The 16,268-nt window shown below is 46.5% G+C and overlaps 1 protein-coding gene across 1 annotated transcript in view; it reads left to right on the forward strand.

Moving 5' to 3' along the window:
* The first annotated feature begins 9,814 nt into the window (after positions 1-9,814).
* The window catches only part of LOC124973472 (zinc finger protein 124-like), a 145,707-nt gene continuing 139,253 nt past the window's right edge, over positions 9,815-16,268 (forward strand). The window contains exons 1-4 of the mRNA XM_047537390.1: positions 9,815-10,014; positions 10,520-10,689; positions 13,965-14,103; positions 14,903-14,965. Of these exons, the coding sequence (XP_047393346.1) occupies positions 14,074-14,103; positions 14,903-14,965 (93 nt within the window). The 5' untranslated portion in view covers positions 9,815-10,014; positions 10,520-10,689; positions 13,965-14,073. The remainder of the gene's footprint in view (positions 10,015-10,519; positions 10,690-13,964; positions 14,104-14,902; positions 14,966-16,268) is intronic.

The following is a 16,268-nucleotide window of genomic DNA, read 5'->3' on the forward strand; positions in this document are numbered from 1 at the left end:
GGGGTCTGTGGACTTGGATTCAACCGACTTTGTGTAGTCGGTCAGCAAAGATAAATTCAACCGACTTTGTGTAGTCGGTCAACAAAGAAAGATATTTTGTTTTCGCTTTCATTCTGCTTCCTCTGAATGCTGCTTTCATTATGGGCAATTCTCCATCTAGTTCATTAGTACAGCCTTTAGATTTTTTGTTGCGCTCTAAAGAGCTCAAGGTTAAACGCAGTACTTTAGAAACATTCCTTGTAAGAATTGATAAAGCAGCCCCATGGTTTGCTGTCTCCGGAAGCTTGATTCCTACTAGCTGGGATAAGTTGGGAAAAGATTTGGATTTCCTTCAGGAGCAGGGACAATTGGAGAAAGGAGTGATACCACTATGGAAATTAATAAAAGGATGTATTCTTAATGGTAGATGTCAGGAAGCTATTCATAAAGGACAGGCAGTTCTTGAACAACTACATGAGGAGAAGTCTGAGGATTCTATGAGTACTTCCAGTAAACATAGTGCAGGAGAGCAGGTTTATTCAAAAGAGGAGACTGTACCCAGATTTAAAAGCCCTTAGAACACCAGAAGAAACAGGGGAGTCAGAATCAGACGGTGATGAGAAAGTGAAAGAGCTAACGCAGCACTTACGGAAGGTGAAGATAAAAGAAGGGGGAACTAAGAGGCAAAAAGATTTTAGACAAAAGGACTATGAGGAAGAACAGAAGCCAGCTCTAGCCTATGATCCTCCCCCGTATGTGGGAGGGGTTCCGAGCACAGGTAGAACTTTTAACTCTGCAGCTTGGAGGGCTGCCCATGTAGAGTTGAGGTTTGCCTGTCCTGTATTCCAGGACAATGATGGGGGAAGACATCAGGAACCCATAGAATTTAAAACAATAAAGAATATAGCAGAATCTGTCCGCACTTATGGTGTGGATGCTGCTTTTACTATCGCCCAAATAGAGGGGCTCAATAGATTCTGCATGACCCCCTCGGAGTGGGCCAGTTTAGTGAAAGCTTGTGCTTCCCCAGGTAAATATTTAGACTGGAGAGCCTTTGTGTTAGAGGGGGCCAATGAACAGGCTGCACACTGGTAGGAAACTATATCCATCCCTTAAAAACTTAGAAGAAAACATGCAACAATCCTCTAGTGGCCCATTTACACGATTGATTCCGCCACCTTATGGCTCCAATACACAGTTAAATCCCTCAGGACCTAAAGCACCACTTCCTGAGTATAATTTAAATTGCCCAGAGAACCCCCCAATACAATCCTGGAGGGAATGTGAGCCCAATACAAGTTCTTGTTTTCCTGTGTTTGAAAACCCACAAAATCAGAGGTATCACCAACCGTTGGATTTTAAATTTATTAAGCAACTAAAAGAAGCAGCTGGTACTTATGGTCCTCAAGCTGCATTCACCATATCACTTGTAGAAACTATTTCATCTTTAAATTTGATCCCTAGAGATTGGGAGAATTTAGCTAGGGCTACTTTGACTGGTGGACAGTATTTAATGTGGAAAACAACTTGCCATGAGATTTGTTTAGACACAGCTAGAAGGAATGCAGCAGCGGGCAATCCTGCATGGAATGTAGATATGCTTCTGGGGCAGGGTAGATTTGCCAATCAGCAAACAGGCTTTCCATTAGAGGTTTATGAACAAATTAATAAGATCTGCATTGCTGCCTGGAAAGCACTTCCTAACAAAGGAGAAGTGCGAGGTAACTTAACAAAAATTGTCCAAGGCCCCACAGAAGCTTTTTCAGATTTCGTGGCTAGAATGGTAGATGCAGCAGGAAAGATCTTCGGGGATGCTGATGTAGCTATGCCTTTAATTAAACAATTAGTATATAAACAATGTACAAGAGAATGCAAAAATGCTATTAATCCATTTAAAAGCAAAGACATAGAGGCATGGATGAAAGCTTGTAGAGAAATAGGTGGCCCATTAACAAATGCAGGCTTAGCCACTGCCTTCCTTCACATGGAAGGATTATTAAAGGCTTTATTAAAGGCTAATGGAGCACCTTTAAAGGTTTCCTCAGCTAGGAAGTTTTTAAAAACTGTAGAAGACAAAGCCCCTTGGTTTTTAGATAAGGGCTTGTTGAATCAAGAGAAACTATCACAAGAGACAGAAAAAGGCCCCCCTCCTGATCCCTTCCACGCAGCTCCATGGCCACCTAGGGAGGGAACACCCGTGTCCTTGAAGCAGTCCTCCCCCTAGGCAGAAAGCTCAGCAGCTCCATTCCTCAAAAGTAGTAAGAAATAATGTTTTGTGATTTTCTGCATTCAAACCTAACCTGATTTCTCAACCAGGAAGAAAAAGGGTTAAAAAGTCCTGGGTGATCCTCCCTCCCCCCCTGCCTGGCCTTGCTGAAGCCTGCATTGGAATGTAGGCTGCAGCAGTCTCAGCGGGAAAGGGAGGTAACCTGAAGATAAGAAAAAAAGGAAGAAGAAAGGGTGTCTGTTTTAAACTTCTGGGTTGCTACACAAAACTAACTCATTTTCCAGGATTCTTGTTTTGTTTTGCTTTTCTTTAATGCTGATTTTTGAGCTCATAATTTTGATCCAGCATACCTAGGTTAATGATTTTTTTTTTCTTTTTGATCAGTTCTATTTTTTATTCAACTAGAGTTTTTAAATATCTGTTACATTGCAATGGAGATTTACCTATAAAGTTACAAGGCCTTTGATTTTGTGTTATGTGTCTGTTGTGCTGTCTAATGTCATGTTTTGTCTGTATCAAAACTGAGCGCTCCTAAAATTAAAATTTAAAAATGGATCCAAATACTTTTATTCACGTGATTTAAAAAGGTTCAATTTAAATTGAGTAAACTAATAAAAGTGAAATGTCTTTAAAAATAACTTGCAAGTCTCTAGGTGGTCAAACTAATGGAATGTTGATGTTAAACAATGTCTAATATCAATTGTTTCTAGGACTTTTCTTCAACAGGAAAGAGACAACAAATACTGTTCAGGACACTTGTCTAATATCTTAACTAAAAACAAGGTTACTAAAAGTTATGTCTTAACAAGTACAATTCTATATACAAAGGGTTCTAAAGGTTTCAACTGTGTTTCAGTTAGAGTACTATAAACAACAAAGTATTTTATCTTGTTAAAATGGTGTAATTTATCTAAATTCAAAAATTTCATAAGAGTTGTTTCAGAATGTGAACAAAAAGGGGTCAACAGATAAGAAAGAGAGAATAAAAGGGTCTGGGTATGGAAATATATTTAGTAAAAGGGAAAAGGAAATGTTTCTGGGTAAAAAAGTGCTTGTGTGATGAAATGCATAAGGGTCTAAATAGGTGCTAAGAAAGTCTGTGTAAGTAAAGGGCAAGTTTCAACAAGTTTGTGTGTAACTAAGTTGGTTGTGTGTATGTGAAACAGCTAAAGCTATTTAAGGTTTTTCCTAAGGTGAAATACTAATGTTCTGATATAAGCCAAAGTTTAATCTATATGGTAAAATGACATGGTAAAATAACAAGGATTTCTTAGAAACACTAATTTACTCTTAACTTTATGTCTATTAAGTTTTATTCTTTAAAACAATTAGTCTTAAAAATTGGGGTTTATACAATTATGGTTAAACAACTGTTAAGAGTATTGTACTATGTTACAGAGTCTAAATTTTTCTTTAAAAACTAAATTTAGTAAAATTAAAGTGTCAAGGTAATTGTGAAATGGTCACTCCTTGTATATTAAATGTATTCATATTTTCCAAGTATACAAGTTTTAAAGCAGGGTATTTATCAAGCTGCTATTCTCCAAACTTCTCTCTCAATGTTGGAATGCTTCTAGGTTCTCACGAGCAGTCTTAATGCCTATTCCTACCTTCCTACCAGTCCCAGTCTCTGTTACAGATACAGAACTACCAGTACTATTATCAAGAAACAAAAGAGATTTTGGCATCACAACAGCTGTGATCACTGCCATTGCAGCCTCTGCAGCAGCAGCCACAACCGCAGCAGCCACGTTGACAACTACAATACAGACAACAACTACAGTTAATCATTTGGCAGAAAATACTGCCACTGCCTTACAGACTCAAGAGACCTTAAATCAACATTTAAGAACAGGCATCCTCCTAGTAAATCAAAGAGTAGACTTATTACAAGAACAAGTGAACTTGTTACAAGAACTTATGGGTCTGGGATGTGTTCTTTCTTTAAGAGCAGTTTGTGTTACCCCTATCACTTTTTATAATGATAGCCATGCAGCTATGTTGTCTAGAAGTCTTTCTCACTATCTTACTTGTACTTGGTCATATGGGTTTGACAATTTAACCTCTCAACTAAGAGCTGAAATTATGAGAGTCAATACCACCAGGGTAAATGTGGCACCTGTATCTGAAATGGTCAAATGGTTCTCTACTGCTCTAGGTTTTGTAAAACAATGGGCAGGCCTTGGCTCCCTAGGACTAATATTTTAGGTGTTTTATATCTCATTTGCTTAATTTATCAATTACGAGCCACCCAACAGAGAGATCGAATCATCCTTCAACAAGTCATGACAGCCTTAGAGGCCGGCAGTTCCCCTCAAGTATGGCAAATATGCTAGGCCGGTAGTCAACGACGGGTAATGTAGGAGGTGGCCATGTACCAACCTAAGACAGAAGCTGTAGCATGCTCTACAGTCTTTGATGATGGGTAAGGACATGTGCTGACCCCTCAACCTAAGACAGGCACGGCCTCAAGCCTTTTCTTTTAATAAAAGAAAGGGGGAGCTGTCGGGGTACTGCAGACCCCACCCTAGCCTGGCACTGAGCCGGGGCGGCCTGGTTTGCAACATTTCAGGGACTTCAATGTGGCGCCTGGCACTGAGCCGGGGCAACCTAGTTTGCAACATTTCAGGGACTTCAATGTGGCATCTGGCACTGAGCCGGGGCGGCCTAGTTTGCAACATTTTAGGGACTTCAATATGGCGTCTGGCACTGAGCCGGGGCGGCCTGGTTTGCAACAAACAGCTGACACTGCTTAAGGAAGTTGACCTGATTGGCTCTCCCCACATGTTCTGTAACCTGATTGGCTCATGATTCATATATAAGGACCGTAACTTCCTTGTAAAAAAAGGAGAAGAATAAAGAGAACAATAAAGAGCTCTAATGAACAACCAGTTTGTCGTGTCTCTCTCTGCGGGCAGAGGGAACGCGATACAGATCGATGGCTCAGTAATGCTCAGCTCACACATTATCAGAGCTTATTACTTAATCCTCTCAGAATTATTTTTCAGGCACCCTCAGCCCTCAACCCTGCTACACTGCTTCCTGACCCTGACCTGGACACACCCATACATGACTGCTCGGAAATCCTAGCCCAGGTTCATGGGCTCAGAGAAGACCTGCAAGATCATCCGCTGCTTGATGCAGATGCAGTATGGTTCACAGATGGGAGCAGCTTTCTACATCAGGGTCAAAGGTATGCGGGTGCAGCAGTAGTGACTGAGACAGAGGTAATTTGGGCTGAGCCCCTACCAATAGGCACCTCTGCCCAGAAGGCAGAACTGATAGCCATGACTAAGGCCCTAATGATGGGAAAAGACAAAAAATTGACTGTATACACGGACAGTCGTTATGCCTTTGCAACTGCCCATATTCATGGGGCTATTTACAGAGAAAGGGGAATGCTAACTGCAGAAGGAAAATCTATTAAAAACAAGGAAGAAATTGTGTCCCTGATAGACGCCCTCTGGTTACCCAAGAAATTGGCTATCGTACATTGCCCTGGGCATCAAAAACCATCTGATCCAGTATCCAGGGGCAACTGCTTAGCAGAGAAGGTGGCACGTGAAATAGCCCTCCAGAGAGACTTGATCATGGTTGCTCAACTCTCAGACTCTGGCCCACGAACCCTCCCAAAAGACCCAACCTACACGGAAGAGGACTTATCATGGATTCGCCAGCAACCACTAGCCCAATGCTCAGATGGATGGCGGAAAGACTGAAAACCGGAAAATACTTCCAGAGTTGATGGGGCAGAAAGTGTTGCGCAGGCTCCACCAGACCACCCACATGGGGACAAGAAAATTACAGGACTTGATGCTGCAAGCAGGAATTAGAATTAAAGGTGTGCAAAATAAGATAGAACAGATTGTCAAAAGTTGCAGGGTTTGTAAGTTAACAAATGCAGGATATAGCAAGTGGGAATCCGGAAATAGATTAAGGGGGGATAGGCCAGGGGCATATTGGGAAGTTGATTTCACTAAAGTAAAACCTGGAAGGTATGGGTATAAATATCTATTAGTTTTTGTAGATACTTTTTCAGGATGGGTTGAAGCATTCCCCACCAAGCGGGAAACGGCGCAGATAGTGGCTAAAAAGATTTTAGAGGACCTCCTGCCAAGGTATGGATTTCCCGTGATGATAGGGTCTGACAACGGGCCAGCGTTTACTTCACAGGTAAGTCAGGGGCTGGCTTCAGTACTTGGGGCAAATTGGAAACTGCATTGTGCTTATTGACCCCAAAGCTCAGGACAGGTAGAGAGAATGAACAGAACTTTAAAAGAGACCTTAACCAAATTAACCCTGGAGACTGGCGGTAACTGGGTGGCTCTCCTTCCCTATGCCCTATATCGGGTGCGTAATTCTCCCTATAAGATGGGACTCACCCCTTATGAAATCATGTTTGGGACCCCGCCTCCAATACTCCCTGATCTAACTGAGCGGCTTTTAAAAGAAGAAACTGTGGATGATTTTGAACTTTTATCTTCCCTCCAGGCCCTGCAGAGGGCCCACAGAGAAGTCTGGCCTAAGCTCAAAAGTCTGTACGAGTCAGGCCCGCCTCCTGTTCCTCACAACTTCCACCCGGGTGATTGGGTCCTAGTGAAGTGACACTGACAGAGTAACTTGGAGCCGCGGTGGAAGGGCCCCTACATGGTCATTTCGACTACACCCACCGCCCTCAAAGTCGACGGCGTAGCCTCCTGGATTCATCACACCCACGCCAAGTTGACTGAACCCCTTTCTGACATCGTGCTTCCTGCCCTAGACGATTCTGCCTGGAGAGTGGACAGGTCTAAGGACAACCCACTAAAGATCAAGCTTTGCCGCCACAGACTGTGACTATGTTCTTGCTTTTACTTTGTTCTTTCATTCTTGCCACAGCCATAGCTGTGGCTCCAGATTTTGGAGCTGCCAACTTCAGCCCATATCAGCCTTATGAAATCACCTGGGAAGTAACCAACCCAGCGCAAAGGTTCCCAGCTTGACTGTAACTGAATACCACCCTTTATGGACATGGTGGCCTGAACTGCAAGTAGACCTTTGTACCTTAGCAAATGGGGCTTTTTCGGTGCAAACAGGTACTATTAGTGTTATTGAAAAATTACATCTAAGTAAGCGGGCCCTTACAGATACAGTTAGTGGGAGAACAAGAAAATTTAACTGTGCTTATACCCGCGGGAGGGAGGAACTTCAGCGTCTCCCCTTCTATGTGTGTCCTGGTTATTCTCACCAGAAAGAATGTGGAGGGGAAGAATCTTATTTCTGTGCTAAGTGGGGATGTGAAACTACAGGGCAGGCTTATTGGATAAAAGCCTCTCGTGACTTAATTGAAGTCAAGCGAGGGAAAAAAACAGTTTCATGTAACAATAGGTGTAACCCCCTCTCCATCACCTTCACCGATAAGGGAAAGCGGGATAAACAATGGATAAAAACCCGATCATGGGGGTTACGCCTCTATGCTGAGGGACCTGATTTGGGGGTAGTGTTCACTGTTCGAATGATTATAAAGTTTTTCACCCAGCCATTAGGGCCTAACCCCATTTTACACCTTCCAGCCCAAAGAGTCCCGGTTATCCCCCCCACCCGAGGTACAAAAATTAGTAAATCAGTTACTAGCCTCCCAAATACCCCACAACCGACCACCCACTCCTTAAGTGCCCCCTACTTAAGAACTAAACAACCCCATGGACAGTCAATTGTGGATCCAATTCAAACGGAAGCTCATCCCCTTCTGAGCCTTTTGTCTTGGTCCTTCCTGGTGCTCAATGCCACCTATACTAATTTGACCAGGTCCTGCTGGCTCTGCTATGACACTGTCCCCCCTTACTATGAGGGAGTAGCAGTGCAAGCGTATGTTACTATATCCACCAAGCTCCAGGATTGCCGCTGGCGATCTACACAGTCCCTAACCCTAGAACAAGTGTCAGGGCAAGGGCTCTGTTTAGGAGCAGTGCCCTATGCCAGCCAGTCCCTCTGTCGTTTGACATGGAAAATCCAACCGGAGGAAGAAAACTCTTTTATAATCCCCCACAAAGATACGTGGTGGGCTTGCTCCTCTGGACTCACCCCCTGCGTCCACTGGAATGTGTTAAAACAGTCAAAGGATTATTGTGTTCTAGTCAGATTGGTTCCGCGGCTAATTTACCATGAGCACCAAAGTTTTATGACTATGATTGAACAAGGATGGGACCTGAAACAGAACGCTATTCGACACAAACGAGAACCTATTACCACATTAACTCATAGTCTGCTCGGGGCTAGCTTGGGAGGGCTAGGAACTGGAGTAGCTTCCTTGGTTACTCAGAACAGACATTACTCCAATCTAAGAGCAGCGATAGATGCAGATATGGAGCGTCTGGAAGATTCAATCTCTCATTTAGAACAATCTTTAACTTCACTAGCTGAAGTGGTCCTGCAAAACAGAAGAGGTTTGGACTTAGTATTCTTACAACAAGGAGGCCTATGTGTGGCTCTAGGAGAAGAATGTTGCTTTTATATAGATCACTCTGGAATAATTAAGGATAACATGGCAAAAGTCAGAGAAGGACTAGCAAACAGAAAAAAAGAACGGGAAGCTAGTCAGAACTGGTTTGAATCCTGGTTCAATTTTTCCCCTTGGTTAACTACTCTGGTGTCTGCTGTGGTAGGACCCCTATTATTGTTGCTACTAGCTTTAACTATAGGACCTTGTATGGTCAATAAGTTAATTGCTTTTATTAAGGATAGAATAAATACAGTACAGCTAATGGTGCTAAGGGCCCAATATCAGCCCGTGAAGCCGCAGCAAGGGTTAAAGTAATAGAGACCCAAGATTGGCTCTCTAAATGCTCTTGGAGAGGGGGGAATGAAAGACAGAGACACAGGCTTCCCCAAATTGCCCACAGCCCTGCTCTTCCGCACCTGTGTAAACACAAGCTTTCCCAAATTGCCCACAGCCCCGGTCATAAAAATGGTAAAGAATGTAAAAACACAGACCTCTCTCATCTTATCTGTGAAGGCCAGGGGAGCTGACCTGAGAACAAACCCTGCTAACGAGGGCTGGGGGCCTCTCTTAGCGTCACCCGTTAAGGACGCAGAGGACCAAGCTCGAGCTTGCTAATAAATGACTCTTTGCTGCTTGCATTGATCGTGGTCTCTGGTGGTCTTTGCGGGGTCTCGAGCCTTCGGGCACAACAGGAGAAATCTGTGTTCTTCCTTTGAATCACACCTGCTCTACAAGCTTGCCTCCACCAGCTTCTCTAATGCTCACACTTTGACGTTTGAGGAAGCAGAACTCATCACGATAACCCCTGTATCATCCTGAAAAGAACACAGGTCAGCAGGTCATGCAATCTGAAATTTTAATATATTCTCATATTGCTTTCGATCTGACCGCACGTTTGTTTCCACGCAGCGCTGGCATCTGTGGCTCCCATTAAGACACCGCCTTCTACACCAGGAGAAATATGAATCTTTCCCGCCAGGGTCAGGTCCCAGCGGGCAGGGAGCCCTGCTGCAGAGGGCGGGGCAAGCGCCTGTCACTCTGCCGACTTCAGCCAGGGATTGGGTGGCATTAGCTGTCGCTCGGGGCTGGGGCGGTGCCTGGAGGCGTCCGTCAGGGCGCTGGGGCGGAGCTGTCCAATCAGGCGCGCGGACGGAGGGGCGGGGCGGGCTTCCGCGGTCTCGCGCGCTTTCCTTGCTCAGCGCTCAGCTCCTTCCTCCCCGCCGGGGGTCCTGTGCTCGGGCGTCTCCGCTAACTCTGCGCAGCCTGTGCGCCCTACGAGCCCCGGAGGTCCCTCGGGAGGACGGCGGGTCACCCCGGAGGAAGCAAGGTGCGTGTGCGGCCGGGGCTGGGGGGACCCGGTCAGCACCTGCCGTGGGGACCCGGCATGTGAGCTGCGGAGCGTGGCCGACTCCCGGCTGCTGTGGCCCTGGGACCTGTCCCCAGGTACCTGGGGTGGGCTGGACAGGGTTCCCGAGGGCGGCTGCCTAGGGCGGCGGAGTCCCCGCTGGAGGGTGGCCCTGGGGCCTGTCCCCAGGTCCCGGGGGGTGGGCTGGACGCGGGTCGCCGAGGGCGGCTGCCTAGGGCGGCGGAGTCCCCGCTGGAGGGTGACCCTGGGCCCTGTTCCCTGGTCCCGGGGGTGGGCTGGGCGCGGGTCCCCGGCCTCGGCTGCTCAGCGTGGTCTCACAGGCGAGGACCTTCCTGTGCCTGCTGGGGGGTGCTGGGTGCTAGTGAGAACTGAGGTCCTGCAGGAGGGAGCCCTCCACTCTGGGGAGAGGAGAGCAAGTGACCTTCCAGAACCAACGCCCAGCTGCTGAGGTCCCCTCCTTGCCTAGGAGGAGCCACCTGGGCTGCATGCACTGAGAGTGGTCCCCAAGGCTGGGAGTGTGCTCAGCCACCAAGCGCGGGTTCCTGGTGAACTGCGGTGACAGGCTGCTTCCCTGAGCTGGGTCCTGTGTCCTCCATCAGATCTGCTGCCATTCAGTTCCAGTTTGTCCCCAAGCACGTAAGTATTTCATTCCTTGACTGAATGTAAGATTTTTGTGTTCTTGGTTGACGTTTACGTAGACAGAGTAGTGAGATGTGAAGAGGAGGGAGTTCCTGAAATAGTTTCAGTGCTCAGTTTAGTGAGAATCTGAACACCTGTGCACGTCCCGTCCAAATAGAGGGGAATGGGCCCTGGGCAGGCCGCCCTCTCTCCCTGCTCTGCCCTACCTGTGCCTGCAGGTGAGCGCAGTGCCACTTCTTTCTCTCATTCCTTGTCTTTCACCATCTGTGAGGAGGCAGAATGTTCCTTGCTTCTGTCTTATTGAGTTTTCACTAACTTAGTGCTGCATTAGTCCTCTGTCACTGTGGTGCTGTGACCTGTGTGGTGGCTCCTCGGCTTCAGTAGTTAGAGTGGTTTTGCTGTCTGAGGCTGTGGTTCTCCCAGGTCCCTCCCCTCTTTCTGCTTCAGGAACCTGACTGGTTCCCAGTTTAAAGTTTATGTTCTTGACCATTCATTCTGTTTTTCAGTTTGGTTCCCAATTTCACACCCTTCATAAGTTTTGTACACGTTGGAAAGTCAATGTAAGGTTATAGAGTGTGGATTATTTCAAGTTACTAGTAAATTCCAGTACAGTGTGTGGATGAGCTCTGCCTGTGCATCCATGTGTGTTCATCCCCTACACACATCTATCCTCTTTAATTCCACATGGCTACATGTTGCTTTTCACTGAATACCATTTGCATGAGCAGTTCTCTGTGCAGTTCTGTTTATTGAAAAGGACTTCAGTGATTTTCTCATATTTAATTCATTTGTGAGGTTATTTCTTTTTCTTTCAACATACCTGCACATGAATTCATTTCCTTTGTGGGACTGCAGACATTTCCCCTAAATAACGCAGTCTTCTTGCACCCTATTGCAGTTTGATGGAGTAGACTTGGGTTTATCAGGCTCTTCCTTTGGACTTTCTTTATCCTCTTACATAAGAAAACCTATAGAACGGGGTTCTATAGGGCTCCCAGAGGTAAATCCTTAGGTGTCCCCTCCTGACCTCTGGGGACTCAGCCCTCCTGGGGCTGCATTTCATCATCAGTCAGAATCTGGCTTCCAACTTGGGAGTGTGTTTTCCTATGAACTGGGGGTGAAGCAGTCTCCTTTCCTGAGCTACTTCAAGTGTTTGCTTTGTATTCTTTTTAAATCTCTTTTAATGCCATACAGTTAGTTTTTCGTGCATTTAATAATTGTGTTCCCTTGTTGTCTTTTTATGTTCTTGACTGGAAGTGAATTGAGAGAGTTAAAAGTGTGAGGAGGCCTTGGCCATGCAGCCCCAGGCTCTTCCCAAGTGAAAGCTGCCTGTGTCCCTCCTCTCCAGTCTGGCCTGACCTGGATCCCACCTTCTCTGAGGTCAGGATCAGCTGCCTTGGACCCTGAGTGTGTAATTCCTCACACTTGCTTGTGACTCTGTGCTTGGGCAGAAGATGCAGGAAGAGGCTCCTGAGAGGAGAAAATGACAGGGCCTACTTGAGAAAGGTCTTAACTGCCTGACTGGAAATGTTCCCCTGATGGAGCAGGTCCCCTTGGAGGGAGGGAGTTCTGATCAAAAGGGCTTTTGCCAAGAACCTGTCCTTCTGCCCTCACTTATCCAGGAGTCTGATCCATCCCCTGTCACTCAGACCCTGTCGGGGTTTCGGCCGGACCCCTGGCCATAGGTGTGGCAAGGCCAAGATGGCGCCTGGCAGGATGCCAGTGTGGTTGAGTGTAGCTAGCTTGTGCGCAAACAACTGATGTCACTTGAGGAAGTTTCAGTGATTGGTTGAGGCCCCCTCATGGACACTGCATGCCTGTATATGCTGCCTGTATCTGTCCACGCTCTCCCCTCGTGCTCTGTATGATGATTGGTCGCTTGGAGGCATATAGTGAGGTGTAGCTTCCCCCAAAAGGAGAAGAAGAATCTGCTGTTAATAAAGAAGCTTGCCACCCATCACGTCTCCGGGTCGTTCTTGCTGGCGAGAGCGACAAGTGGTGCCGAAACCCGGGAATCTTACGTGCCGCGGAGAGGTGAGTGAGGTGAGTAACGATCTGTGAAAGTGTGCACCTAGATCTGTCAGTGGACAGGGAAGTTTCCTAGAGACGAGAATATTGTGATTGTGATAAAGTTCCTAGGAACGAGAAGTTAAAGTTTCCTCAGAATGGGGAACGAGGTTGCTAGATGTAGAATGGAAGGTCCCTTGAAAGAAATTCTTAAAGCTAACGGCACTCCCTTAAAGACAAAAACTGCTCGGGCGTTTTTAAAGCAGGTAGAGGAGATTTCATCTTGGTTTTTGGAGGAGGGACTGTTAAACTTACCTCAGTGGGAACATCTAGGAGAGGATCTAAAGCGCTGTCCGGTAACGCTACCAGGGACGTTAGCGGTTTGGTCCTTGGTCAGAACTTGTTTACGTTCCCCTCGGGAGGCTTTACAAAAGGCAGTTACACAGGGAGAGGAAGTATTGGAAAAGGTAAAAGAGGAGTCACAAAAAGGATCTGTTAGTGCTCAGTCGGACTCTGAGGAGAGTGAAGAAGGACTTTCTGATACAGAATTACACAAAATAAGTGAGGAAACAAAATGTTCTCAAGCTGGTTCAATTAGTCAACAGGCATTAAGGGAATTGGAGGGCATAGGGCAACAGCTAGAAGACAAAGAAAAGGCGTTACAAGAGGCTTTACAAGAGTTGAGCTTACAAAAATATGCAGTGGCGCAGTGGAAAAAGAAGGAGGAAGTACTAACGAAACCACAGTCAGGACACAAAGAGGAAGTAAAGCCTGTGGCGCACTTTAAAATAAATGAGGAAGTAACTCAGAAAGTGACTTGTACTCCTTCAGCGCCACCTTATGAGTGGCCTCCGCCTTTTTATCCAGGTTGCACTAAAGAGTGCTCCTGTTCAGAGTGTAAAACAAAAAAATGGAAAGAAATCTATGGGATTGAAAGAGGGTTTTACCCTGTTATGGAAGATCAAAATCAACAAAGGTTTCACCAGCCTTTAGACTTTAAGTTGGTAAAGCAGCTTAAAGAAGCAGTTAGTACTTATGGACCACAAGCTAGCTACACTCAACCACACTGGCATCCTGCCAGGCGCCATCTTGGCCTTGCCACACCTATGGCCAGGGGTCCGGCCGAAACCCCGACAAGACCCCACAGTGTGCATGTGTGGCTGGGGTGAGAGAGGGGTCTTGTGCAGCCCTGGGCAGTCAGCAGGCAGCTGGTGGGAGGGGGTGGCCTACCACAGTCACAGGCCTTGATCTCTCACCCTGTGCAGCTCAGAATCCATCTCCAGGACTGGGTCTCCTCTGCTGTGTGAGGCCCCAGTGGCTCTGGCTGAGACTGTCTCCCTGTGAGCTGCAGGTGCTGTGAGATCCCCAGGAAGGATGTCTGGACTCCCCAGAAGGCAGGAAATGGTGAGTGGTGGGGCTGGGACTCCTGGGGGAGGTGGGCTGGGTAGAACTGTGGGAGCCAGGGGTAGCTAGACTCTGGCCTCCCTCTGTCAGCTCCAGAGTGGGCCCACCCAGAGCTGAGTCTGATGCTGCTCCAGCTCAGCCCTGCTGCCTTCAGGCCTTGGTGTGGGCTGGTCCATGGTGGGTTCCCAGTGTGTTGTCCAGTGGCAGAACCTTCTGTTCACAGCTTGACCCCTGCCCAAGGCTCTCAGTGTATACTGAAGGCAGAGGGCCTCAGCTTTCAAAACCAGCTTCAGCTAAAGCTCACTGAGCTGAGACCCTCTCTGTAAATAAAATACAAAACATTGGGCTGGTGTTGTTGCTCAGTTGTTGAGTGTCCCTAACTTCAATCGACTGTACCCCCCCCAAAAAAATAAGAATGCTACTCTTGAGAAGAGAAAAATAAATGTGTCATTGTCGGTGCCCAAAAGGGCCTCATTTTCACAAAATGTTGTAAGTAAATGTGCATTCCAAGGATTCATGACATTGTAACTTCCTTTGTATAATGAAGATCTTGTGAGAGTGGACACCTCCTTTTTGCTTCCTGTTTTCTGAAGTAGGAAGATTACCAACATATTTCATGGGACAAACGTGGCAATTGCCACATATATCAAAATATGATCATTTGCTTCCAAATTGATTTAGTATCCTGGAAATGGTTATTTAATGACAACTCTGTTGAATGAATGGAACTGGTTTTCACGCGATTACCAATAATTCATGAGCATCTTTCACCATCTCATCTAATTCCCTTTTCTCCCAGATGCAGTCACACTGTGAGTCCACGTTGTACCTTGTGAAGTTTGGGGTTTACGTAGACCTTCAGGTAGTGTATAATACTACCTGACAGTGTTCTCTAACAAGCTTTTGGAGACTCGTGGACATTTTGACTACTGTTAGAGCTTTTTGTACTATTTGCACTTGTAGAAGTTTTCTGAAGTTGCTCAACAAAGCAATACTGGTCTTGGACTTCACAGAATTTAAGAAATGAAGTCAGAGAACCAACCGAGCTGCCCCTCTGCCATTTGATCAAGCTGCATGCAATTCATTTCTCCTCTTTTCATTGCTGATTATTTCCCATTTAGCCAGGGTGCTGAATCCAGCCACCTGTGGTCAGGCAGGTTCCCTGGCCTGGCTGTGATGTGTGTGTTCACATCACAGCATGTCACACAGGCAACGCCTGGAGGAATAAATTGGAGTGTTACCTGCTTCCTTTTAGAGGAGATTAAGGAGAGTTTTCTTTTCCTCCTAGTGTGGTGCAGAATCCACCAGGACACCACTGGACCATGCCTGTCCTTTGTTGACGGTTATTATCACTTCATGAGCCTGTTCATGTTGTGTGTTCCTCCTTGTGTGTGAGTTGTGCTCGATTGTTTGTCTCCAGGACTTGATCCAGTTTATCTGAGTTCTCAGATTGTGGTCAGACACTTATAATATTCCTGTCCAGTTCTTTTACTCTCTGCAGGATTAATAATGGTGTCTTTCGTTTCTGCTGTGTAAGTTTTGTGTCTCTCTTTCTAATAGAGCTGTGGTGTGTCTATTACAAGCATGTCCATGAAGAACCTGCTTTTGATTTTGATTCTCTTGATTTCCTGGTCACAGTTCCATTGATGTCTTTAATTCTGTGGCAGTGTGAGGCGTAGGTTCTCCTTGCTCTTTGTCCTTTTGTTCCTATAGTGGAAGTTTTTATGGGTGGTTTTCATCCTTCTTTTCTCATGTAAGCTTTCAGCACCTTTGATTCCCCTAAGCACTGCCTGTGCTGTGTTCCACAGTTTCCTAGGATGCGGTTTCAGATCTTTTCCTCTGACATGTTCAGCCCCATCTTGAGCCATCCTTGGCCCGTGGGCTGTGTGGAACTCTGGGATGTGATCTGCACTCACCTGGAGGTCGCCCGGCTGTGCTTCTGGTACTGACGTCGGTGTGACTCCAGTGCTCCTGGTGCAGGTGCTGGAATTCGCCAGCCTTTTACACTCATGCCTGTCGTGGCTGCACGTGGCTGCTCTTGGCGCCTTCCCTGAGGTGTGGAGAAGGACACGTGCTGTGCGGCTGTTGGTTGGAGAGCCTGGCAGTGCCCATGACGTCCCTGTGGTGGGTGTGCTGTTGAGTCACGCTCACCTTGTGTGCTCTCT

The sequence above is a fragment of the Sciurus carolinensis genome, assembly GCF_902686445.1.
Source record: "Sciurus carolinensis chromosome 19 unlocalized genomic scaffold, mSciCar1.2 SUPER_34, whole genome shotgun sequence".
In the NCBI taxonomy this organism is placed as follows: Eukaryota; Metazoa; Chordata; class Mammalia; order Rodentia; family Sciuridae; genus Sciurus; species Sciurus carolinensis.